Below are 25,717 nucleotides of genomic sequence, written 5' to 3'. Positions count from 1 at the left end.
AAATAAATCTTAAAAGTTTCTTTCTCTTTTACCTTTTTTTGTCGTAATAAAAATCTTTGATGTATTCATCTGCATGTCATTTCAGTCAAATGCAGAAGCCAGTCTTCAGTCTCAGTCAAGCTCAGTTCTGTTCTGTCAGGTATTATTAAATGGATTGATGTAGCTAGTCCAGCAAAAAGGCCTTTGTGGGTGAGACCACTCAGCATCAGATTACCTTTTGCATCTCTTCACCCCCATGTGACTAAGCCAATGTCCTTGGCAGTATCTAGCTGTGGCAAAGATTGCTTTGCATTAGGGCAGCCAAGTGTGTACTGTTTTGAGTGATAAGTGTATTTTGGAAAATATTAAGTTAATGGATGCCCTTTTTTCTAAGAATACAACCCATACAACAGATGTTCTTAAGGCAACACCTCAGCTGCAAGATCATGCCTTGCTCTTATTAAAGCAGATGTTTTTATCTGGCAACCTAAAAGTGATCCTAAATATTCTTCAGTCCTTGATGGTAAAGTTCATTGGAATCAATGGGTTGTATCCAATATAGAGCTAAGTTAAATTCAGTGGTATATTTGTCCTGCTGGTGAAATGTTTTGTGCCAGCGGAATGTAGTTGGGCAAGAGAATGCATAAGTAGGATGCTGGTAACTTAGTTACACATGTTTCTGCTAGTGCATCTGCTGTGTTGGATTCCTCTGTCGTGTAACAAAAAACCACCCATCCGCTAACGCAAGCCTTTGGGCTAGTGGACAAAGAAAGTTGGATACAGCCCAATGGGCTTTACTTCCAAATCAAAACAGTTACAACTGTGATACAAGGTCGGCCTTTTGTGAGATAAGTCACTCTTTTATCAAGTTGGACTTTCTACACAATTTTATTATATTTTATTATAATATTATAATTTTATTACACAATACATAAGCATTGTCTTCTCTTCCTGTGTCTTCCCTCAAGATGCACTGCTATTGTTGTGAATAATGCATTTTTTAAGCTCAACCCCTCTCCCTGGTAGGATTTCTTGAATAAGCATGCCTCATGTAGTCTGCTGTAAACTTTTCTCATGCTGTTTCTTGGTTACGCATTTCAAATCAGAATACATTCTCCCCTCCATGAACTTGCTCCTGCTGTGGAGGCTCAAGCTCTTTGTCTAGAACAGGACAGCAGGGCATTCTTTAGGGTCCATCTGCAAACATTAACCTTCATCCCTGCAGGTTCTACTAGAACTTTGGGCCATCCAATGAAGCTGGGTGGTGGAAGATTTGGGACAGACAGAAAAGAGGACTACTTCACACAGTGCATAGTTAAGTTATGACAGCCACTCCCTCAAGAATTAGTGATATCAACCAACTTGCATGGCTTTAAAAGATGAGACAGATTTGTGTAGGATAAGGCTATGTTCAGCCTCCACTGTCTGAGGCAGTATGCCACTGAATACCAGTTGCTGGGAATCAGAAGGGGGATGCACTCAGGTCCTGCTTTTGGGCTTTTATCAAGCACCTGCTCAGCTACTGTGAGAACAGGATGCTGGACTAGTTGGGCCTTAGGTCTGATCTGGCAGGGCTGTTCTTAGGACAATATTAATACTTAATATTTCTGTAATGCTTCAGAATTAAGTTTCCCTTTTATGTGTAATGGGATGCAGGAGAATAACTTTGCTGTCTAGGAAGCTGCTATTTACCTCTCTCCCTCTCCCCACCCTCTTTTAAACTTTTTTGGGTTGGATCCAGACAAAGGCTATAGGCCTGTACTTACTAACCTGGGATTAAGCCACAATGAACTCAACAGGGCTACATATATAGGATTGTGTTGTTCTGGATTTGAGATTGTTTTAATACAGCACCACCAATGAACAAAGAGCATAATGGAAGGGAAAGGACTGGGGCTTTTCTCTGCAAGGGTAAGTGTTGTGAGAATAAAATTGCATGATTTTAGACTTCCAGGAGTGAGTGAGAGGCAGATTTTTCAACTCCTTCAATGTGTACTAATATAGAAGTTGTATACCTTGAGGCCTCTGGACCTTTCAATGAAATATTAAAAACAATATTAAAACAAGTACCTTCCCAAATAGCACAAGCATTACTATATGGTGTGTGTTTTTAAATGGGGGTCTAGATGTGTACTCGCATGCAGGAGATGTGTAGCAAGGTAACAAAACAGTCTACATTTTAAAAACAGGAAAGGTTGAACCCAACAGGTCAGAAAGTGGCATAAGCAGCTTCTTTTGCTCTTCAGTATACTAGGCATGCTTGTTCTAGAAACAAAAATTGAAGATGCCTTCACCTAACAAGCGGTGGGTTTTCTTTCATGTTAATTTGCACCTATGCCTACAATGAACAATCTGTCCTTGAGATTTAGGACCTAACTGTAATGTGTGGCTGTTGCCAATTTGTATTTTCCCGATTTACTTTCGGTGCATGAAAAGCAGAAAATTACAAGACAGAATTGTATTAACATACCAGCAACTGCACCTGTTACATTCTGGTTTGTTCCATTACTGTTAAAGGCATAGAAGCAGGGGCTGGTGCCAGTATCCTACATCTGTATTAACCTCATTAGGGTCGGGGTTTTCTTTTCTTGCTTTAACCACAGACTTTTGAGACTCCTGGGTACAACTGCCATTCATTCCCATTACATGGGCTTCCATTGTATCTTATTGGATTGGGGTAGCTAAGAGTGCCGTCCAGAGGTTGTAGACTAAAACTCCCATCAACCCTGACCATTGGTCTTGGCGGTTAGAGATGATGGGAGCTGTACCCCAAACATCTGGATGGCACCATGTTCGCTACCCAACTTCCTTTAATAGGACTATATAAAAGCTGGGATGGAACCAGTCTTTATGCTGCTTCCTGTTGGAGGTCCTTTTATGATGTTTCTGTGTCCCACAGGAAAAGAAGATATATTGTTTGAACTGTAGACTCCAGTTAGAGCTTCCTCTCATCAATGGAAAAACCCAGCATTTTGCCATAGCTATGATTAGGCACATTCCCTGCCTCCTGCCAAAGTAGTAGCAAAGACAAGAGTTAATCTTTTAACAGGGCTCTTATTTTATGCAGAAAATGTGGGTTGGTTTATAGTTGCTGTTTTTAGTTTTTGAACATTTACAGAGCAATCTGTATTCAGATGTTACATTCAAAGGGCTTACTCCCAGGTTAAATGTGTGTATAGAAGTACACCCCCCAAAAAGTGATGCCCACTATAAGCCATCATATAGAACTTCCACGTGTAACTGAGTGCTGGATTTCAGCTGACAGTCTGAGGGGGACAATTTATGGAGATTGACCCTAATAGAACCTGAGGAATGGAATTTTTTGTGTGTGTGTCTACAAAACCAAGCCAGCCTCAGCATCACCTCATCGGCAATCACTCGTGGCAGAGAAAGATAGTCTTCTAAGATACTTTGGTTGGAAGATGCCTGTGCGTAAATTTGTTTTATGTGGGGAGATTGGCACACAACGATCAACACACAATCTTGACAGAAAAAGGCTTTGATCCAATGGCATTGGAAGTCTTCTATCTGCTGCAGCCTTCATCTGCCTTCACAGCCGTTGTAACATACACATTGTTATCCTCCACCTGTTCTGCAGATGAGGACATTGTTGGATCATTCTTTGTTTGGTCCCTCTCCCTTGACCCGCCATGGGTGACCCTGCTGGGAGTACATGACTCCCGATGGCATCGCTCATAGGGTTCACTGGAACACGCCAGCCCATTCACCGCTACAAGGTGATGATCCATGGAGTGGGAGCACCACCTTTAGCCAGTGGACGACACTGCAGGGTTGTCTTAAGCGAATCCCTCTCGGGTATAATGCCCCCCCTCCCCGCAATGCAACGTAGTGCACCTGCACTGGCTGGGAGGACTATTTTTAGAAAAAGCTTAGAAAAAGCGCTATTTTACGCCGGGAGTAGAAGAGAATACGCTGGTGTCCAATCACAGCTGGATTTCTTCGCTTCCTATGAACAAATAACTCACTTTTGCTCTGAGTGAATTTACAAATGCTTCCAAAGAAAACTCGGACGTTTCCTTCCCACAGAGGAAACTCCTCCGTCTATGGTTTGTTTACGTTGGTCATCTGCTAGTTACCAAAGGGGGAGTAAAGGCTGGCTGCACTGCAGTTCCTTCCGGTGGCATCCAGGAACTATTTCCTCTGCTGTGTCCGTTCTTGACTCCTCCTCTCAAAGGGAATGCTCTTTTCTTCCGCCCGTGTGCCCTTGACTACTGCCTGCTCTTCCGCCCGGGTTTGCTCCCTTTCCACCATGGGTCCCCCCCCGGCTTCGTTGCCAGGCCTTTCGGTTCCCCCTTTCGGCTCCTTTCCCGTCTCGTTCGCCATGCCCGGTTCTTCGTTGTCGCGGCCCGGTCCGGCCGCAGCAGCATCGCCCCAAGTCTCGGTCTTCCCTTCTCCGCAGGAACTGGGCTCAGCGCTGGCCCAGCTGGTAGCCCAGCGGGAGGCTCAGTCCGGGCCTGGAGGGCGTTTCTCCCTGGGCCTGTCAGGTGGCAGCCTGGTGCGCATCCTGGCCCAGGAGCTGCCCGCCGCTGCTGCTTCCCCTGCCCGCTGGCTCCTGGCTTTCGTGGACGAGCGCCGGGTCCCCCTGAATGACCCCGAGAGCAACTACGGTGCCTACAAGGTGTCTTTTTAAGGGGTTCGTTGGGCGGACCGCGAGGGGAACTGAACTGGGGGTTGGGGGATGGGTTGGTGCTCTCTATGGGGCGCGTTTCCTAGGAGATTTCCCCTGGGAAAGAATCACGACTCTTCTTCCCAGTAGCAGGGACGTGATTGGCCCCACCCAGTGCTGATAATCAGGGTAAAGCAGGGATAGGGTGGCTTGGGTCTTTTATGGTCTGCTTTTTTTCTTTTGACCCTATCAGTTCAGGATCTCTTAACAGTTAAGGCGAATCATGCTTAGCCCTGGAAATGCCTTATTAGACTACACCACGGTCCACCGTTCTTTGCAAGAACCACAGTCATCATTTTATGTATTTCTGTCATGCCTTTCCATAAAAATGTTCAAAGCTGCTCACACAATAAGATAAAACAAAAATGTTGAAGATGGCTTATGTAATAAAATGCAATAATCATAGTAATGCATAATCCATAATCCATCGTAATGCATAATCCACAGAAATTGGTGGGCTGCTGGGGGGATTGTTGCCCTCCTTTTGTACATTCTTGCAATAAAGCAGGAGGTGCTCAGTCTCACTGCTTAATGCCCTTTAAGATGGGGTGGACTGACTTCAGATGTGTGTGAGATGTGCATGTGTGTTTAACTAGAGTCACTATGGATGTTAAACATCCTTGGGTGTTAAATTTGCAACTCAGGATCTCTTAACACTTCAGATAACAGCTAATCTGTGTTACACAGTCCTGAGAATGCACCTTGTCATAAAAATATAAGAAATGCCGTGTAGGACCCCATCCAAAATCCGCTTCATCCACCATCCATGTATAAGACAGCAGCCATTAAACAGTCCAGCAGACTGATACAGTGTGGTCTATTTTCTTTCTAATTATGTGATAATGTATGAAAATGCTTACATTAGGGAGAGAAGCCAATTTCTTCCAGATTCCTATTCCTTCCGTAACACCTAGGACTTGTGGTTTAATTGTTGGCCTCCCTCCAAAGCATTTGGAGATAAGGTATATATGGGAATAGCCCCCTGCCCTAACAGACTCTTATCTTGAGTTCTACTTCCTCTCTCTCTCTCTCTCCACCCATCTTGAACAGCTTGCCTGGCAGGCAGAAATATGTAGCTTTTGTTCACATGGAACTATATGGATGGAGAAGCCCTGTTTTTAATCTTAATTTTATTATTTATTTATGTAGCACTATTGATGTAGTTTACAAAGTATCATAAGCAAAAAAGAAACAGGCCCCTGTTGCAAGGTGCTTACCGTTTTTTAACAAGGATGGGGGGGGAAGAGAGGCAAGTCGCATGATGATTTCATTGTTTGGTACAAAAGGTTGGAGAGAATTAAGCCTGGTAAACTACTTTCCTTCGTTATTGTTAGGTGACTTATGGCTATTTATTTCAGACGTATCTCCTTTCTAAAATTGCTGTACCTGAGGACCAAATTGTTGTTATCAACCCTTCGCTACCAGTAGAAGAGGCGGCTGTGGATTATGCTGCAAAACTGAAAGAGGTACAGTTGTGTGTGTGTGTGTGTGTGTGTGTGTGTGTGTTTCAGACAAGCACCCTTGTTGGGATGTGAATCTTTGTGTGTTGAGAACTTATGGACTAGGCCACATTGGTTAGAATGACTGTTAATTCCAAATCCTAACTTTTGAATTGCTGGTCAGAGTTCCTCCTAGTCTGATCTGTTCCTTTGCCATTAAACGTGCTGAGGACCTTCTTGGTGATGGTAGCCAAGTTATGGAATGCTCTCCCCAAAGAGGCCTGCTTGATGCCCATGTTAGGAATTTTTTGATGTTAGGTGAAGAACTTTTTGTTCTCCCATGCTGTTTAAAAATTCCATGCTTTTTAAATGCTATGCTTTTTAGTTCTTAGAACTATTTCACTTTTCCCTTATTGGTTTTTAATGCTGCTTTTATTGTGTTTTTATGTTGATGTATGGTTGTTGCTGTTTTTACTACTTTTTGTTAATTTAATCTGATGCTGCATTTCTACCTTGATTTTATTTATATTATTAATTTTTAATTTGTGAACTGTTGCCCAGAACACACAGTTGATTAAGTACCGTATATTCCAGCGTATAAGACGACTGGGCGTATAAGACGACCCCCAACTTTTCCAGTTAAAATATAGAGTTTGGGATATACTCGCCGTATAAGACTACCCCTGCTTATGACATGCAGGTACTTAGCAGGAAAACTGTCACTTATAAACTTATAAATATTAATATTTGGATTGTCCAGTTGTTTTGTTTTTGTGCCTAGGAATTACCACCAAAAACTGGGGAAAGATGTGAGAAATCTTTTTTTGAAAAGCAACATTAAATGCCTAGACTCTAGTTTCCAACACTATGGAGTATTTATTGATTGATTAAGAGAATTTATATCCTGCCCTTTTGCTGTTAAAAACAGAGCTCAGCTTACAAATATAGTAAAAACAATAAAAATACACAATCAGAGAAAAACAAGCCAAAATGTTAGGAAAAGGAGTCTTTCACACCACATGCTCAGTTCTAAATACTGTTGCAGCAAGTTTTACAAGTTCCTCCAGTATTCCACTGGTGCAGGCACTCAGACATTCAAAGTACTGTATGTTTCTTAGGTTTTATAAAAGCAGAGCTTTGCTTAACTCAAAATTTCTTCTCCCTTTGATAACCACATCTACACAGGTTCCACCTCCATACTCAAAATGAAACTGAGCCTGGAAGTGTACAACAACCCCACACATACCTTGCTAATTCGATTATCAATGCCAGGATGTCTGTCTTATCGACTACTCTCCTGCTCCCCCCCCCACACACACACCGGGCATCATGAAAGACCCAGTCCTGGGCTCAGAAAGAAAATAAATATCTGGTCCTCTTCAAAGTATTGATAAGCCTCTTGTTTTAATTGAAATAATAATTATAAATTCTTGTTCTTATCACTAATGGGAGTTAATTATCTTGCATATGCTGCTGTTGCTTCTATGGCTGTAACGGAGTGAGGTTAAAGATATGTGAAATGCAAATAGGAAAAAAAAATACAGAAGGCAGTAACACTTTCCTAAATGTAATACCATACCAACCACAACAAGATTCCTATAAGGCAAAAAACTAAGCATCTCACAACCAGTCAGGATTCCTAACCAAAAATATGATAAATGAAGAAATATTTATATAAGCATAACTATCAAATATATTTATTATTTACACAAACTGTAAAGATATTTATAGTGCAATCCTAAATTTATTTATTCAGAAGCAAGTCCCAGCGTATTCAATGGGGCTTACTCAAACAGGGACAGAAATGCAACCTCAAGTGATAAGCAACTTCATTCACACAACCCAAAATTCCGAATCATGCCACTTTACACTGTTTTGCAACTGTTTATACTTGTTTTTATGGTTATTGGATTTTAAATGGCTTTATTTCTTTTTGTGAGCTGCCTTGGTTTCCAACCCTACCTCACAGGGGTGTTGGAAAGACTCCATACACACACGCACACACTGCAGATGTATAAATACATACAGCCCATATAATAGTTTATTGTCAAACCAATTGGTCATTGCAGAAAAATCAGTATTAGTTTTTTAAAAATCAGTATTAGTTTCCTACAGAATAAAAACTGCAATACCTAAGTAAGCCCTGCCTACTTGCTTTAAAATAGGACTTGGGGGGGGGCAGAAAGAGAACACAAACACAATTCTTTTTTACATTCACTCCAAAGTCCCATTGATTTTCAGCACATTCATAATCATGTCTACTCAAAAGTAATTCCTACTGAATTCAATAGGATTTACTTTGGACATATGGGATTAGCACTGTTTTTACCCCCAAAAGCAACTATTGGGAAGGTTTTCAAAACACTGCCCAGGATCTGACTCCTACACACAACAGGGGGAAAAACTGAAATGTATATACCTACCCAATTTATGAGATTTTCAGATAAACAGGAGGGGAAACCACCATTTACTGGCCTCGCAATGAAGTTTTGCAGACACTGCCACCAAACAAACACTTCACTGATTAGCTGAAATCCTGAATGGGCGGGGTTAAAGCTACGAAGTGCTATACAGTAGTTTAAAAAAAGATTTAACGGGGGGGGTGCCTGACGTTTTTATATATATCTCGAGAACCGCACCACCTAGAAACTTAATTTTTTTTTTAAATGAAAGCTGAGAATCCGGGCCACCTAAGGGGCTAGCCGGGCGCCAGGTGGCATGCTTAGAATCCGGGTAAAACCCGGCTATCCGGGCAATATGGCAACCCTAATAAGACGACACCCGGCATATAAGACGACCCCCGACTTTGGAGAAGATTTTCCAGGGTTAAAAAGTCGTCTTATACGCCGGAATATACGGTAGTCGTATTGATTGTGAAATTAAACAAATAACATTCTAGGGCATCTGGTATAAGTTTTGATGAGCGAAAAACTCTGATTCATTGGGTGGAATACTGAGCCTAGTGACCAGCTTGTTCAATTCAGATTTCTAGCTGGTCCCCTTTTCAAAGCCCCAGGGGCAGGTGGCAATAGATTGGTTAGACAATATAGTGTTCAATGAAAATCAGCTGAAATCCAGCCTAAATGAAGTTTTTACATATCTAAAATGTTCAGGTTAGCAATATTTATTTATGGCATTTATATACCACTTAATCAGCAGTATTTCTAATTAGTTACATAAAAATAAACCATACAGAAAATAAAACAATAAAAATCATCATAAAACTAACTAGAAACCCAAGTACTACCTCAAAATGCCTTCTGGAATAAGAAAGTCTTTGCCATGTGCTTGAAGTTCATTAAGGAGGGTACCTGTCAAATTTCAGTCAGGAGGGAGTTGGGCTTGGGCCCACTATACTGAATGCATGGCTTCTAGTAGTTGCGAGCTGTGCATGTGAGCCATGGAGGACCACCAACTGAGTATCTTGGTGAATGGGCAGAGATATAAGGGATCCGTTGATTTTTAAGATATACTGGACTTAATGGCCTTGTAAGTTAACACAGAAACCGTGAATCTGGCCTGGTAACATATGGGTAACCTGGTAACATATTCCCCCTCAATCACTATTACTGAAGACCTACAGCACTTTACAGTTTGAGATGATATGGAAATGTTGGGTTCTGCTTTTTGCCATCATGTACTGTATAAAAGACACTCGGGACTAGGAAATTCATGCCAATACGATTTTTAAAGGGTGCTTTCTGTCAAGCACTTGAAACCTAAACTCTGTACATCCATACTGCAAAGCACTCTGACAGAAAATGGAACACCTTTTATTGCAAGAGGGAACATCAAGTCCCCATCCCCTCGTAGTTAAGTTTCTCTTACAATAATCAGGTAGCTGAAACATCAACATAGTTTACCTCATAAATAGTGTTCCAAGGCATCAGATGCTTGGGAAGACTGGAGTGACTGAAGCAGAGGGAGAATTTGTAGTGGCTGCCTGGGAAGAGACCCTTCAAGCAACTTTGAGGTCATGGGCAAGATATGGATTATGACCTCACCATAGAGGCCAGCACTATAACATAAAGCAAGCAAAACCTAACGGGGAGGAGATGTTGGGCTGTGGAAGCTCTGCACTTCCTTCACACTCTTGTATCGAGCCTTGAAAGGCCTTCTGGAAGTAGTCAGGAATGGGCATCTCTGCTGGCTAAACAAATTGTGTTTTTTTCCTGGCTTGACCTCTTGAAGGTTGGGAACACTTTGGAAAAATGGTGGTGAGGTGAGGTCTTCCCTCTGACGCATGGGAGAGTTGCTTGTCCCTTGTCAGAGCACGCTCGTTCCCAAGGAATTAGTCCCCTGGCTCTTGCTTTTATATCGTCTCTTTGTGCCAGTCAAAAGACCTTTTTTCCTTTGAGGCTTTTTATCATCTGGAGGAGTCTTTCTCATGGACACATTTTTTTACTGCTGCTTTTATCCTGCCGTCAGGATTTTGCTGATGTTTTATTGCACTTTTATTTTAAGCTCTGTAAACTGCTCTGATAATTGCATATAGAAGGGCAGTATTAAACATTGCATCTACATACAGATTGACGTGCTCCGCCCTTCCCTGCCTGTGTTTTTGCCTTGCAGGCCTTTCAAGGTGAGGATATGCCTGTGTTTGACCTCTTGATCTTGGGAGTAGGACCAGATGGGCACACTTGCTCGCTCTTTCCAGACCATCCTCTCTTACAGGTGAGCCAGGGGGAATGGAGCTGCCATGAAATGTTGATCCGCTTCTCTCTTGGGTGGGTGATCGGTGTATGCCAGGGGCGGGGAACCTCAGGCCTGGGAGCTGAATGCGGCCCTTCCGGTCTCTCTTTCTGTCCCTCGAGACTCTCTCCAGGCCACGCCCCTCCCCGCCTCACACCCGCCGTGGATGTTTTTGCCTGGCTGGAATGCGTCCTGGAGCCCTGATAATGCCTCTTGCTTGCCTGGATGCAAGGCAGAGAGGGGTGTGTAGAAACGACTGTCCTATCCAAAGGTTAAATTCACATTCATGGTTCTGTCCATTTTTGCCTCTGGCCCCGCCCAGCACAGGCATGTGACCCCTGGGAGGTTTCTGTCCATCCGTCCGCCCGTCATCCGTCCACCCGTCATCCGTCCATAATCTAATCATCCATCCCTCTATCCTCCCTCTATCCTCTACCCCTCTACCTAATCTATGTCTAATCTATTGTGTTTATATCCCACCCTTCCTCCAAGGAACTCAAGGTGGTGTATATGGTTCTCCTCCCTCTCCATTTTCTCCTCACAACAACCCTGTGAGGTAGGTTCGGCTGAGAGACTGTGACTGGCTCAAGGTCAACCAGCAAACTTCATGGCTGAGTGGAGATTTGAACCCTGGTCTTCCAGGTCCTAGTCCAACACTATAACCCCACCACACTGCTCAGAAGGGAAGGTGGCCCTCTAGCTGGAAAAGGTTCCCCTGGTGTGTGCCATTTTGCTGGAAGGGGTTGTGCCTCGTGAATAAGAAGAAAGTGGAAGGGGGGTGTCTACCCGGCCAGTTATTCTCAGCAGCTGAGTGGAGTCGCATTAAGGCATACCGGTATCTTGCTCTGCCCTGAAGACAGGTGGCCCTTCTAAAAGAGATGCCTTCACCAACACCCTGACAGTGGATTTTGTTCTGGCGGTGACAAGAGGGAATTCATTGAGACTGAGAGCTAGCCTTTACTCTGGCACTGGCAACTCAGAGCGGAGCTAGCCACCCACTGAGTCTCTAGGTAAAAAACTTTTTCACCCCAAGGGCCATCTTCTCTTCTGAGCAGCCTTCTGGGGGGCCACATGCTAGTGGTAGGTGGGGCCAGAGGCAAAAGTGGGCAGAATCATAAATGTGCATTTTGCCTTTGTACACTAGGCTGATTTCTATGCACACCCCTCTCTATCCTCCGTTCAGGCAAGCAAGAGGCATTAACAGAGATTAAGGAGAAGTTCTAGTCGGGCAAAAACACTCAAGGAGAGGGTGAAGCAGCACTGGTCAGGGATGCAGCTTGGGAAGGCTGTGGCCTGGGGAGAATCCCAAGAGTCAGGTAGAGAGGCCTTGAGGGCCATGTTTGCTCCCCAGGCCTGAGGTTCCTCATACCTTTTCTAGATCAAGGGTAAGGATCTTGTGGTCATCCAGATGTTGCTAGACTCCAGCTCCCATCAGCCCCAGCTGGCAATAGCCAGTGGTCACGGATGATGGGAGATGTAGTCCAGCAACATCTATAGGGTCATAGGCCTGCCCTAGGTGCTGTAGTGCAATGACAGGCTGATTGCCAATAAAACAGACCTGGCGGGTTAAAAGAAATAATCTGTCTTACACTAAACTGCTGCCCTGGGTCCCTTTGGGAGGAAGGGTGGGGTAGAAATTCAATACATAAATAAAATCTGGATACTGCAAAGGGACTGGCAGAATGTGTGCTCAGTTTTGTAGTCTGATTCAATTCCCCCTTTTTAAAAAAAAGTATGTATATGCCATTGCTGAATATAACTCTAGTTCACAATATCTATTGTGTAAAAAATAAATAAATCAGGGAGGTTTCTCCTGTGAATAGTTGCGATTACCCCAGACTCTACGGAGTGTGAACCAGAAGTTGACCACAAATGATTGCACCTGCTGCGTTTATAAATTTATCTAATTAATTAATTAATTATTGGATTCCGCTCCATAGCTGAAACTCTCTGGGCGGTTTACAACAACTAAAATCATTAAAAACAAATATACAAATTTAAAAACACATTTTTAAAAAACAATTTAAAAACATGCTAAAATGCCTGGGAGAAGAGGAAAGTCTTGAACTGGTGCCGAAAAGATAACAGTGTTGGCGCCAGGTGCACCTCGTCAGGGAGATCATTCCATAATTTGGGGGCCACCACTGAGAAGGCCTTCTCCCTTGTTGCCACCCTCCGAGCTTCCCTTGCAGTAGGCACCCGGAGGAGGGCCTTGGATGTTGAGTGTAGTGTATGGATGGGTTTGTGTTGGGAGAGGCGTTCCCTATTGTGGTCCTAAGCCGTGTAAGGCTTTATAGGTTAAAGCCAGCACCTTGAATCGAGCTCAGAAACATACAGGCAGCCAATGCAAGCGGGCCAGAATTGGTTTTATATGTTCGAACCGTCTGGTCCCTGTTACCAATCTGGCCGCTGCATTTTGCACAAGCTGCAGTTTCCAAACCGTCTTCAAAGGCAGCCCCATGTAGAGTGCATTGCAGTAATCTAACTTGAAGGTTACCAGAGCATGGACAACTGAAGCCAGGTTATCCCTGTCCAGATAGGGGCATAGCTGGGCCCCCAACTGAAGTTGGTAGAAGGCACTCCGTGCCACTGAGGCTACCTGACCTCAAGTGACAGAGATGGTTCTAGGAGAACCCCCAAGCTACGAACCTGCTCCTTCAGGGGCAGTGTAACCCCATCCAGGACAGGTTGGACATCCGCCATCTGGTCAGAAGAACCACCCACTAGCAGCATTTCAGTCTTGTCTGGATTGAGCCTCAGTTTATTAGCCCTCATCCAGCCCATTATTGCAGCCAGGCGCTAGTTCAGCACATTGACAGCCTCACCTGAAGAAGATGAAAAGGAGAAATAGAGCTGTGTGTGTCATCAGCATACTGATGGCAACGCACTCCAAAGCTCTGGATGACCGCACCCAACGGTTTCATGTAGATGTTGAACATGAACATGTTTCATGTAGATGTTGAACCCCATACTGGAGAATCCAGGGTGCCCAGAAATGTTCCCCAAGCACCACCTTCTGGTGCCGACCCACCAAGTAGGTGTGGAACCACCGCCATGCAGTACCTCCCACTCCCAACTTAGCCAGTTGTCCCAGAAGGATACCATGGTTGACAGTATCAAAAGCCGCTGAGATATCAAGGAGAATCAACAGAGTCACACTCTCCCTGTCTCTCTCCCGACAAAGGTCATCATACCAAGGCTGTTTCTCTGCCAAAACCAGGCCTAAAACCTGACTGAAATGGATCCAGATAATCGGTCTCATCTAAGAGTGTCTGGAGCTGGCCTGCCACCACTCGTTCAAGGACCTTGCCCAGGAATGGAACATTTGTGCAACATTTCCCTAAAATTATTAATCAAACACCTCTCTCCTTCAGCACAGCTTACATTACAGGGTAGAAAAGCAAAGCAGCCCAAGTAAGGATTGGAAGAACAAAGTAACAAAAAGCACAACCGCAAACAATTCCAAAGAGGAAGAAAAACGGAAGACATCGGAAAAAGCCAATGTGGCTACACGGAAGACTGGTGGAGGAGGTAAAAGTAAAAAAGAGCATGTATAAAGAATGGAAAGAAGGACGCATCACCAAGGAAGAGTACCGATGAGCGGCTCGGGGTTGCAGGAATAGCGTAAGGAAAGCTAAAACCCAGAATGAGCTGAGGCTGGCAAGGGAAGCGAGGAACAACAAAAAGGGGTTTTTCAGATATGTTCAAAGCAAGAGAAAGACCAAGGAAACGGTGGGACTGCTGCTCAATGAGGATGGCAAAATGTTGACAGATAACAAGGAAAAAGCAGAACTGCTCAACGCCTATTTTGCCTCCGTTTTCTCCCAAAAAGGGAACAGTGTGCAACCTTGCATCAGTAGTAATCTCAGTAAGGGGTCGGGATTGCAGTTCGAGATTGATAAGGAGATAGTCAGGAAATACCTAGTTAACCTAAACGAGTTCAAATCTCCAGGGCCTGATGAACTGCATCCCAGAGTATTGAAGGAACTTGCGGATCTACTCTCAGAACCTCTTGCCATCATCTTTGAGAAATCATGGAGAATGGGAGAGGTGCCGGAGGATTGGAGACAGGCAAACGTCGTCCCGCTCTTTAAAAAGGGTAAAAAAGAAGATCCGGGGAATTACAGGCCAGTCAGTCTGACTTCAATACCGGGAAAGATATTAGAACAGATAATAAAAGTGTCCATTGGCAACTATCTAGATGACAATGCTGTGATTAGTAGGAGCCAGGATGGGTTTGTCAAGAAAAAATCCTGTCAAACTAATCTCATCTCTTTTTTTGATCGGGTCACTAGCTTAGTAGATGGTGGAAATGCTGTAGATGTCATCTATCTAGATTTCAGCAAAGCATTTGACAAAGTCCCCCACGACCTTTTGATTAGCAAACTGGTCAAACGCGGACTACATGGAAATACTGTCAGGTGGATTCACAACTGGTTGGAAAACCGTACTCAAAGAGTGGTTGTCGGTGGCTCTGCTTCGGACTGGAAGGAGGTTTCGAGTGGAGTGCCACAGGGTTCTGTCCTGGGGCCGATACTCTTCAACATTTTTATCAATGACTTAGATGATGGGGTGGAGGGAAGCCTTATGAAGTTTGCGGATGATACGAAACTGGGAGGGATAGCTAACACAATGGAAGACAGGAATAAAATCCAAAGGGACCTGGATAGACTAGAAAATTGGGCTGAAATTAATAAAATGAAATTCAATAAAGACAAATGCAAGATTCTGCATTTAGGCCACAAAAACAAAATGCATGGGTACAGGATGGGAAATACCCGGCTTAGCAGTAGTGCGTGTGAGAAGGACCTTGGAATTGTAGTGGATTGCAAGTTGAACATGACCCAGCAGTGTGATGCTGCGGCAAAAAAGGCAAACGCGGATTTGGGCTGCATAAACAGAGCTATAATTTCCAGGTCGAGGGAAGTAATAGTCCCACTATATTCTGCATTAGTCAGGCCTCATCTGGAATACTGCGTTCAGTTCTGGGCGCCTCATTTTTTAAGAAAGATATAGACAAGTTGGAGCGGGTTCAGAAGAGGGCGACGAGGATGATAGCCGGTATGGAGAACAAGTCTTATGAGGAAAGGTTGAAGGAACTTGGCATGTTCAGTCTGGTGAAGAGAAGGCTGAGGGGTGACATGATTGCACTCTTTAAGTACCTGAAGGGCTGTCACATAGAGGAGGGTACAGATTTGTTCTCTGCTGCCCCAGAGGGTAGGACTAGGTCTAATGGTTTTAAGTTGCAGGAGCGTAGATTCAGATTGGACATTAGAAGGAACTTCTTGACAGTAAGGGCAGTTCGGCAATGGAACCGACTGCCTAGGGAGGTGGTGGGATCCCCTTCGCTGGATGTCTTCAAGCAGAGGCTGGACAGCTATCTGCGGGAGATGCTCTAGCTGTGGATTTCCTGCTGTGAGCAGGGGGTTGGACTCGATGGCCTACAAGGCCCCTTCCAACTCTATGATTATATGATTCTATGAAACTAGAAATGTCTTGAAATCTAGAGTGAATGAACTAAATGCAACAGCCTGGCATAAAAACATGTGAAAATAATCGTGATTAGTTTTCATTAAAACCTATGTATTGGCTGCACAAGTCTTTAGCTAGCCCTGATCGCTCATTCTCAGGCTTGTAGCCATTTTGGTCTTGGTACCCAAGACATAACAACTCATAGAGGATGCTAGGTACTGATGGATAGGATCAAAGCATTTTCTTGTTACACTCTCTTGGGTACTGCCCAGATGTTTACTCTCCTTCCCTTTCTCTTTGCCTCGCACCATCTGCTTTTATCAAACATATGACCCTGGATCCCTCCTCTCTCCCTCTGCTACCTTTACCCTAATAACTCCCTACACTAAGGTGGAAATTTAAGGTTATTTGAAACTTATCTTTAGGGATTATCGACCATTTTAAAGATTGGCTACTTAAGCATCTGCTTTCTAACTGATTAATGTTAGGTTAAATTTAAATAAATTTGCATTGTACCAAAGCTTCAATGAAGGTGCCTTTTTGAGATGTTGGAGAAAATATATGGGGACTTTTCAGCTTAATAATGTGGCAATTAGAAGGAAGAACCATATTATTTTCTTTTTCATTCCCTGTTACATTAACACAAGAACCAAAATAGTTTCAGGAATTTGACAAGAGAGCCAACTCACAATCTCCCAGATTAAAACTGCATCCACTAATGTATCAATTTAAGTTTTAATGGATGAAACAGTTCAAAGCTTATTGTTCCAGTGTTTGTGTACTTGTGCATGCATTGATGAGGACCTTGATTTAAAAAAAAAATTACATCAAAAGCAATGCATCAATTTTCCAACATTTTGAAATTTGGGGGAGTGAGCAAGTAATTTAGATACGGTTTTAAATTTACCTTGCAAGTATTGAAGTTCAATAAACAGTCACCTGAAAACTATGTTGAGGCATCCATTAGAAGTTGAAACTTTTCAAAATAGAAAAAAAATTGCCATTTTTGTTGTTGTTGCTCCTACTGAAAAAATCCTGTAAAAAAAAAAAAGGAAATGACATCACTTCCCAGCCAGAGGGAGAAGCATCGAAACTGTTAGATACCAGCCTTGCATGGCCCTGGAATAATGTCAACCTAGATAAAAGCATTGCGCTTCTAGGGGCCACTGTGGATCCCCTCCCCCAACTTGGGGCATGCTGATATTACTCTTTATTGCACTGCTGGTTCAGACGAGTGATGTTGATGCAGCAGGGTTAGAAATCACTGGTTGGATTTTCTACTCCCTTATCCCTGAGGGCTTAGAAGAAGTGAAACATGTAACAATGACACACTTGCATGTAACAGTTTAATGCTGGAGTGATGACAATCTCCTTGGCCTACAGGAGTGTTTCAGAAGCATCTATGCTGTGATTGAAGTGCACGCATGGAAGCTGCACCAAGAATGACCCAAAAAGATGCAGAAACAGGCTGCCAAATTAAACAAGCAAATCCCAAACTAAGCTATTTTGTTCATCCCAGGGCATTTCTTTATAGATTTTTTGGGGGGGGGGTATTGAGAATACCCCTTTAGTTTAGCGAGACCCACAAGCCACTCCCCATCTACACTTGTTCTTCCAATTATGGACAAAGAAGTCTCTGCAAATGCACCCTAAGAGTGCCAGTCCATCGCTTCCCCTGTTTTTGATGTATCCCTTTGTTCCTGTGCCCATTTCTTTCTGTTCAGACAGCATGAATTTTGAGCACACACTTGTGGCTGGAGAAGCAAGAAAGTATCCAACGTAGAAGAAATCAGTGTCCATTTTTTAGGCACCAGCTTACCTTTCCCAAGCTGAAAAACATTTCAAATTCCTAACTGCAATCGTTGCTTCTTCTAAGCACCTGGGCAACCAGATTCCTGGTCGTTTTCTAATCTAGAATACTGCCAGGACTTCAGTTGGTTGTTACTTGTTTACTGTCATGCATATATAGTAGGGCCCCGCTTCTCGGTGCCCTGCGTTTTGACGTTCTGCTAATACGGTGCCAGCGGGGCAATCAGCTGGAGCTCCCCGCTCTCCAGCTGATCATGCTGGAGCAGAGGAAGATCAGCTGATTTCCTCTTCTGGCGCAATCAGACTCCTGCGCTTGAGCTGATTGCGCCGGAGAAGGAGAAGATCAGCTGTAGATCAGATCTTCTCCTCCAGTGTGATCAGACTCCCGCGCTGGAGCTGATCGTGCCGGAGGAGGAGAAGATCTACAGCTGATCTTCTCTGGCGCGATTAGCGGGTTAGGTTCCAGACCACTGCACTACAGCTGATCTGCTTTTTGGCAGTTTTCGCTTTTCAGCAGGGGTCTGGAACCTAACCTGCCATATAAGTGAGGCCCTATTGTATGTGTGTGTATATGTGTGTGTATATGTATAATATATATATATATTATATAGTCATACCTAGCCTTCCTCTTTCGCCCTTGTGTTTAATCTTGCTCAACCTTTCTGCACTCCCAGCCACCTGATCTACACCCTGTTTCATTTCTGGGTAAAGACATGAATTTGCATGCTTTCTTCACATTCTTTAAAGACTGGCTGGCTGGCGTCTTCTTAAGACTTTGAGAACTAATAAGGCCTGGTTGCTATGCACAGAGGCAACAGAAACGTAGACACTAGTGTTTGCCTAGACAAAATATGTAGGCTTGATCTTGAGACCGGGTGCTTGGCTTATTTCACTGTTTGCCAGCAATGTGCTTGAGCAGAACTTTGTGGAGGTCCTTTTCAGTTCAGTGTTTGGTGCGATACAGCCTGTACAAGGTTGTGCCATAATACCCCTACTCTCCCCTACTTTCGTGTTTATACCCTCTTTCCTTTGGCAGGAGCGGGAGAAGATAGTAGCTGCCATTAGCAATTCTCCAAAGCCGCCCCCGGAGCGGATCACGCTGACCCTCCCGGTGTTGAATGCAGCTCGGAGTGTGGTGTTTGTTGCCACTGGGGACAGCAAGGCAGCTGTGATTAAGGTAACTTGCATTATATGGCTTCATTCTCAAGTATTTCTTAGTGCACCAGATTTTACACACCCATTTGAGAAGAGAGACTGTGGTTAGATGAGTTGGTAGGTGCCAGGAATCTCTCAAGCTAGACTACCTAGTACAGCTAGGTTTATATCAGGTGGGGAACCTATGGCCCTCCAGATGTTTTTTCCAGCTACAATCCCCAAAAGAGAGGCTGACTGTTAAACCGCTCTGGCCACTGGAGCTCTGTGAGAGGAATAGGGCGTCTCCTAACAACTCTCAGCACCCTTCACAAACTACACTTCCCAGGATTCTATGGGTGAAGCTATGACCGTTTAAAGTGGAAATAATGTCTGGCGTGGGTATAGCCCCCTGATTAGCCAAGCCAAACAGCTGTTAGTCTGCCTTTTAGAACACTGATAGTTGGTTCTTACTGAGCATGCCTGCGCTATCATAGACTCCCAAGTTAATTTTTTTAAATTAAGTAAAAGTCAGCCATGCATTTTTTTAACTTTTAAACTGCGGAAGGTCAGAGTGTGGGACAAGGTCAGTAATGGGATTACAGGTACTCTGTGAACATGGCTGATTTTTAATTAATTTCAATGAATTATGAGACCACTGACAAAAAAAAGTCCAATGGGGCCTGGATTTTTTTTCTTGTTTTAGACTTTGAAGTCTGGATTTTGTTTGAGTGTTTTGTGTATTGCCATGGAAACTTAGAGGGTTGTTAAGCAAGTGTTTCTGAGTTCAGGACTGTAAGCTTTGTAAGCTTTTGTTTTGAAATGCGTTTATGGGAAGCAGCAGCGTGGCAGGGGAGGGTATTTTCAATTTAACTTGGCAGAATGTGAAAAATCCATGCTGGCTACAGTATATAGCCACTTCTGGCTACAAAACACCCTTGTGTCCAAACCACTAAATCTACTACATCCTACCTGGATTCAAATACATTTCCAATTCAGCAGATAGCAAGGCTGATATTCATGCTGAACTAAGGGTGGTATTAAGCTGTCATGCCATGCCCCATTAGCACAAGGATTTCTGCATGTGCCATGGGACTTCCCTCACTCTCCTCCCCCTGTGCTCTTCCCAAATTAGTTTCAGAGGGTTGGGGGAACCCCTCGAACAGTTTGGCTGGGCACGTGGAGAGGAGAGAGGGAGAACGTCCCATTGCATAAGAAGAAATCCTTGTGGTGGTGGACTGAAAGCCTTAGCAGCATGTTGAATTCAACCCTTCTGTTTTGAAACTCTGAAGGAACTTTAAATCTTAGATTTTGTCAGAGGCAGTGAGCGGGGAGGCAAACTTCTGTCGCTTCAGCTTTGGAATACCGTGCGCAAATGGCTGGATTCTAAGCGATGAGATTCTAACACCCTTTTTTTCTTGGGACAGCGTATTTTGGAAGGTGATGAAGAGAACCCGCTGCCGGCTGCCCTGGTCCAGCCTCATACTGGGAAGCTGTATTGGTTTTTGGATGAGCCGGCTGCGAAGGAGTTGACGATCCCCTTTGAGAAGCACTCCATCTTGTAGAAGCTCATGTCCCGCAATCTTTTCAGGTTGGGGAAAGTCCATTGAGTGCGGGTTGTGGGGTAGAGCCCAGCCTGCTAGCATTCCAGGTCACGGTCTCCTCGTCTGGTCGTAGCCCTCAGGAGCGGCACTAAACTAACACTCTTTTTTTCTTCCTTCCCCTTTTTTTACATTTTACAAAGTGGTACGTTTGTGGAGCACTCTGTAACCAATATGATTATTTCTTTAGCCAGGACAAAGTGAAGTGGGGGAACACTTGGGTCCAGCTACTAGTCGTAAAGGGAGTAGCAGGGAATGGCGTCTTTATCATGTGAACGGTCTAATGTGGTGTAAAGTGGATGCACAATTAAAAATGTAAATTACAGCCACTTGGGGCTGGCCCAGTGTGTTCCCTTCTTCCGTGTATGGCTTTTATTTAAATGCTAAATTTGGGGAGCAGAGAGGAGTGAAGCCAATCCTCTTTCCTGGACATATCTGCATTGGCACTCATTCTGTATGGATGTTGGGTTAGTATGTGTTTAACACACAACATACCAGTGGAATTCATACGGCCCTTGTCGGCAGCCTATTCGCGGGTCAGTTGGGACTGACTTTGGCTGGAAAGGGTCAAGAGGGGAGATTTAAAAAGCATATTTTACAGCCATAAGGGGTAGGAGCTTGTTTTAAAAATTGAAAGCTGAGATTCTTGGAAAGCTGCTGAATACCATATTAGTTGCTTCTGTGAGATTTTGATACACATATAGTCGTGCCTAAATCTTTCTACATGCAAGCCAGGGGTTCTCATCTCTCCCATAGCCCTTGCATAACCTTTCGTGTGTGTGTGAGTGTGAGAAAAGAGTGAAACAGATTGAGTTGTGTTTCAACCAGGTATTGCTTTGAGCATCTTGGGAAAAGAAAAGCCCAGCCAGATGAATGCATAATTACATCCACACTTGGTTGGTGCTGCTGCTTTTAACTGTCAAAGCAGAGGATGTATGGGGGGAAATGTGTGTTTCTCTTCTGTGTGTTGCAAGAGCAGCTGCTGGCCAAATGTAGAAGTGTGCATTTTGAGGATCCTATCCTGGCCCCCTTTTTATCTGTGGGGGAACATGGATGGTACTGGACATCACAGATGGAGATTGGAGCCATTGTGTGACTAGTGGCTTTTAGCCAGATGAAAATGAGCAAAACAGCTAAAAAGACTATTAAAGTGAGGTGAGAACTCCATTTGTAATAACTATTATCCAAAATACAGGCCAGCAGATCCATGCAGTTTCTGAGGTCCAGTCCTGTTAAGGTCCCCACGAATCTGAGCTCTTCATTCACAGTGCTCGCAACTGAGGTAGGCCCACACCAAGTGGAAATACACCTCACAGTTGGTGATAGTATGGGGTATTCTGTAAGGATCTCTCCATTTACCTATATGTACCATGTACCTATATGTAATGCCCAGGTTGGCTCATATAGGTGTAGGTGGTCTTTTGAGTAGCACAATCCCAAACAGTTTAGGAGTATAACGCTCAATAGCTCCACTTTAAATTGGGTCAAGAAACATATTGACAACCAGTGCAACTGGTACAGAATTGGCGGCACATGCTCTGAATGCCTGGCACCCACAAGCAACTGGGTGGCAGTGTTCTGTCCTAGTTGAAGATTCCGAACAGTCTTCAAAGGCAGCCCTAGAGCCATAGAGGACAAAACAGTAGTCTAGAAGGATGTGACTAGTGCATGGATTTATAACTATTATCTCTCCGTCCAATGATCTCAGGGCAGAGTACATGGTTCATAATACTAGAACTCGTGGACATTCAAAGAAGCTGAACGTTGGAAGATTCAGGACAGACAGAAGGAAGTACTTCTTTACTCAGCGCATAGTTAAACTATGGAATTTGCTCCCTCAAGACGCAATAATGGCCACCATTAATGGCTTTAAAAGAAGATTAGACAAATTCATGGAGGACAGGGCTATCAATGGCTACTAGCCATTGATGGCTGTGCTCTGCCACCCTAGTCAGAGGCAGCATGCTTCTGAAAACCAGTTGCCGGAAGCCTCAGGAGGGGAGAGTGTTCTTGCACTCGGGTCCTGCTTGCGGGCTTCCCCCAGGCACCTGGTTGGCCACGGTGAGAACAGGATGCTGGACTAGATGGGCCACTGGCCTGATCCAGCAGGCTCTTCTTATGTTCTCCACCCACTTTTTTTAGCTTCATAATAACCCTGTGAGATAGGTTAAGCAGAGGGAAAGCAACTGGCTCAAGGCTGAGCCAGTGAGCTTTGTGACTGACTGGGGAGTTGAACCTGGGTCTCCCTAACCTTAAGGGCAAACGAAACGTGTCACCATTCAAACAATTATCATGGTCTTACCCCCTTATATACCCAGTTGATCACTGCACTCTGCAGGTGAGGGCCTTCTGCAGATATCACGTCATTAGGAGGTCTGTTCTGCACAACATAGGAAGTGGGCCTTTAGTGTTGTGGCACCTGCCCTTTGGGAGTTCCTGCCCCTTAAATATTAGACAGGCACCATCTCTATTATCTGAAGACCTCCTCTTTCGACAAGTCTTTTAAGTAGAGACCTTAAAAGGCTCTACATCTGTGCTGAAATTGCTTTTTAAGTGTTTTTTAAAACTTGCTTTTTAAAAAATGTTTTTAATATGTTTTATTTTAATATGTTTTTAAAGATGTTTTGTTTTTGTATGTTTTAAGTCTTTTGTTGTTAAGATGATTTAAAGTGCTTTTTGTGTTGTTTGCCACCCTGGGCTCTTTCTTGGAGGAAAGGCGGGGTATAAATTTAATAAATAAATGAAGTTAGGGTCAAATTCCCATACAATTAACAACCGCATGAATGATATGGGCACTTTCCTCCTGATGCAAATAGGTGCAGGGCCCCTGATCTGGTTGGAATTGCATTGTGGGTGGCAAAGGCCTTCAACCACCATCTGCCAGGGTCCTGATTCACATCACCCTCTTCTACCTCAACATACCCCTCAAACCATTCATGCAATTGCTAATCCACTTGTTCTGCTTTCCCCTGCCCTCACCAGCCTTGTTTTCACCTTCACACCAGCAAAGACTCCAAGATTCCTATGAATTTCCACAAAGCAGGAGCAGGATCTGCAAACTTTCAAGGTGCTTGAGACGTTTCTTGGGGTATAAGTGTTACCTTAAAATACTTTTGCTTTTATATTACACTGCAGGCAGTGGCAACATGGGCGTGCTCCTTGGGCAAAGCATAGAAGGTGCATTGATGAGCTAGAATAATCAAGACTACACAGTAGTCTTATATATATCCTGCCTTTCTGCCATCGTGGAATGTAAGGCCCCATGCGCACTATACATTTAAAGCTATGATACCACTTTAAGGGGTCATGGCTTCCCCCAAAGAATCCTGGGTACTATTCAGGATGCTGAGAGTTGCTATGAGTCCTCACAGAAGTACAATTCTCAGAGTTCCCAGGGAAGAGGACTTGGTTGTTAAACCACTCTGTGAGGGGGAACGAGAGTCTCCTAACAACTCTCAGCACTTTTAACAAACTGCAGTGCCCAGGATTCTTTGGGGAAAGCTATGACTGTTTAGATTGTGCTTTAAATGTACAGTATAGTCCGGGTGGGGCCTAAAACAGTTTTCACATGGGCTTCCCAGGCAATCTTCCATCTCGGTACAGACCCAGGCTTGCTTAGCTTCAGCAAGGCAGCTCTGTCATGTGTCCCCCGACTGTGCTCTGGCTCATTAGCCTCACTGGAGTAGGTTAGACCTTCCCCAGAAGGGAAGCAGCAAACACATTTAGCAAAAGATTGAGGCAGGCGGGGAGAGACACTTCCATCAAGGAAACTGAAATAAGCTTGATTGCAAGGCATCTTCCTCTAGTGCAAGCATTTCCCAAACTGTGGACACAGTTGGGACACAGTAATGCACTGCCCAAAATTAATGCATTGTCCAGTCTATGCCTACTGTAGCAGAGAGATCCTCTCTGTTACCAAAATATGGGCAGTGACATCTCAGGAGCAGGTGTAGTGATGCCCTGGGGTCCCTTGCTGCACCTCATGCTAAGCAAGCAGGCAGGGAGGAGGGCCAGAAACATTGTTCCTCCACAGAAAGCATAGGATAAAGTAGAGGGTGGGATGTGAGGCATCTCAAATAACTAGGCCAGGGATTCCCAAACTGTGGTCCGCGATCTTTATTCAGGTGGTCCATGGCATGATTGTGGATTTGTAGTTGAAGACAGGAGCCGGTACATCCATATTCCTGTTGGCTTTTAATTGTATTTTTATTCCTTTTTTACATTTCTTGTATTGTATTTTATTGTATTTCAGTTTGAATACTATGAAATTCAACTGCCCTGATGTTTTATGATATGGCGGTATAGAAATACTTTTATAAATAAATAAAATGTGTAAGAAACAAAATGAGTAATAAAAATACAACAAAAATCATACAGGATCTAGCACAGTATATTACAATTGCTACAACAGGCAGAAAAATAATTTAGTGGTCTGCCGAGTCCCTCAGCAATTTTCAAGCGGTCCTTGTGTGCAAAAAGTTTGGCAACCACTGAACTAGGCTATCCTATAATTGACAGGAGGATGCCTATCATTGTTCTGTGAGCTCATTGGGAAAATCTACAGGCATCTTTATCAGTGCAGGAGTGAAGTGTGTTTTGGTTTTTAATCCAGGAGAAGACTTGTGCCTCAGGCAATCAAAAGTTTGGGCAACCCTGCAGTAGTACCACTACCTCAGCGGAACCCTTGTAAGTAGAATAGTTAATCCAAAATAGACCTGTTGGCCAATTGAGTTGGCAGAAAATATAGACAGCACACTGGGTGTGAAGACTGAGGGGATCACAGATGGCGAGAAGATTTTGGTCTGGAGCTGTCTCAGAAATGTTCTGACAACATTCAATGGTTGTTCCACATCTGATTTGTCTCCTGGTCTTGAAGGCATATGCCAGTCACTTGTACGGCTGAAACT

General features: G+C 44.0%; 1 protein-coding gene across 1 annotated transcript; it reads left to right on the top strand.

Moving 5' to 3' along the window:
- Positions 1 to 4,123: 4,123 nt before the first annotated feature.
- PGLS (6-phosphogluconolactonase) lies at positions 4,124 to 21,139 on the top strand. The gene is made up of 5 exons (XM_061614465.1): positions 4,124 to 4,618; positions 6,025 to 6,132; positions 10,678 to 10,779; positions 19,115 to 19,255; positions 20,637 to 21,139. The coding sequence occupies exons 1-5, from the start codon at positions 4,178 to 4,180 to the stop codon at positions 20,772 to 20,774; spliced, it is 930 nt and encodes a 309-aa protein (XP_061470449.1). The 5' UTR covers positions 4,124 to 4,177; the 3' UTR covers positions 20,775 to 21,139.
- The last annotated feature ends 4,578 nt before the right edge of the window (positions 21,140 to 25,717 follow it).

This window comes from Rhineura floridana, chromosome 3, assembly GCF_030035675.1.
Source record: "Rhineura floridana isolate rRhiFlo1 chromosome 3, rRhiFlo1.hap2, whole genome shotgun sequence".
NCBI lineage: Eukaryota > Metazoa > Chordata > Lepidosauria > Squamata > Rhineuridae > Rhineura > Rhineura floridana.
The sequence above is the reverse complement of the archived record's forward strand: the minus strand, read 5'-3'. Positions and strand labels throughout refer to the sequence as shown.

Coding starts and splice junctions, on each gene's coding strand:
- PGLS (XM_061614465.1), top strand. CDS start 4,178: ATGCTCTTTTCTTCCGCCCGTGTGCCCTTGACTACTGCCTGCTCTTCC. Junction 6,133..10,677: donor ATGCTGCAAAACTGAAAGAG/GTACAGTTGTGT, acceptor TTTGCCTTGCAG/GCCTTTCAAGGTGAGGATAT. Junction 19,256..20,636: donor GCAAGGCAGCTGTGATTAAG/GTAACTTGCATT, acceptor TTCTTGGGACAG/CGTATTTTGGAAGGTGATGA.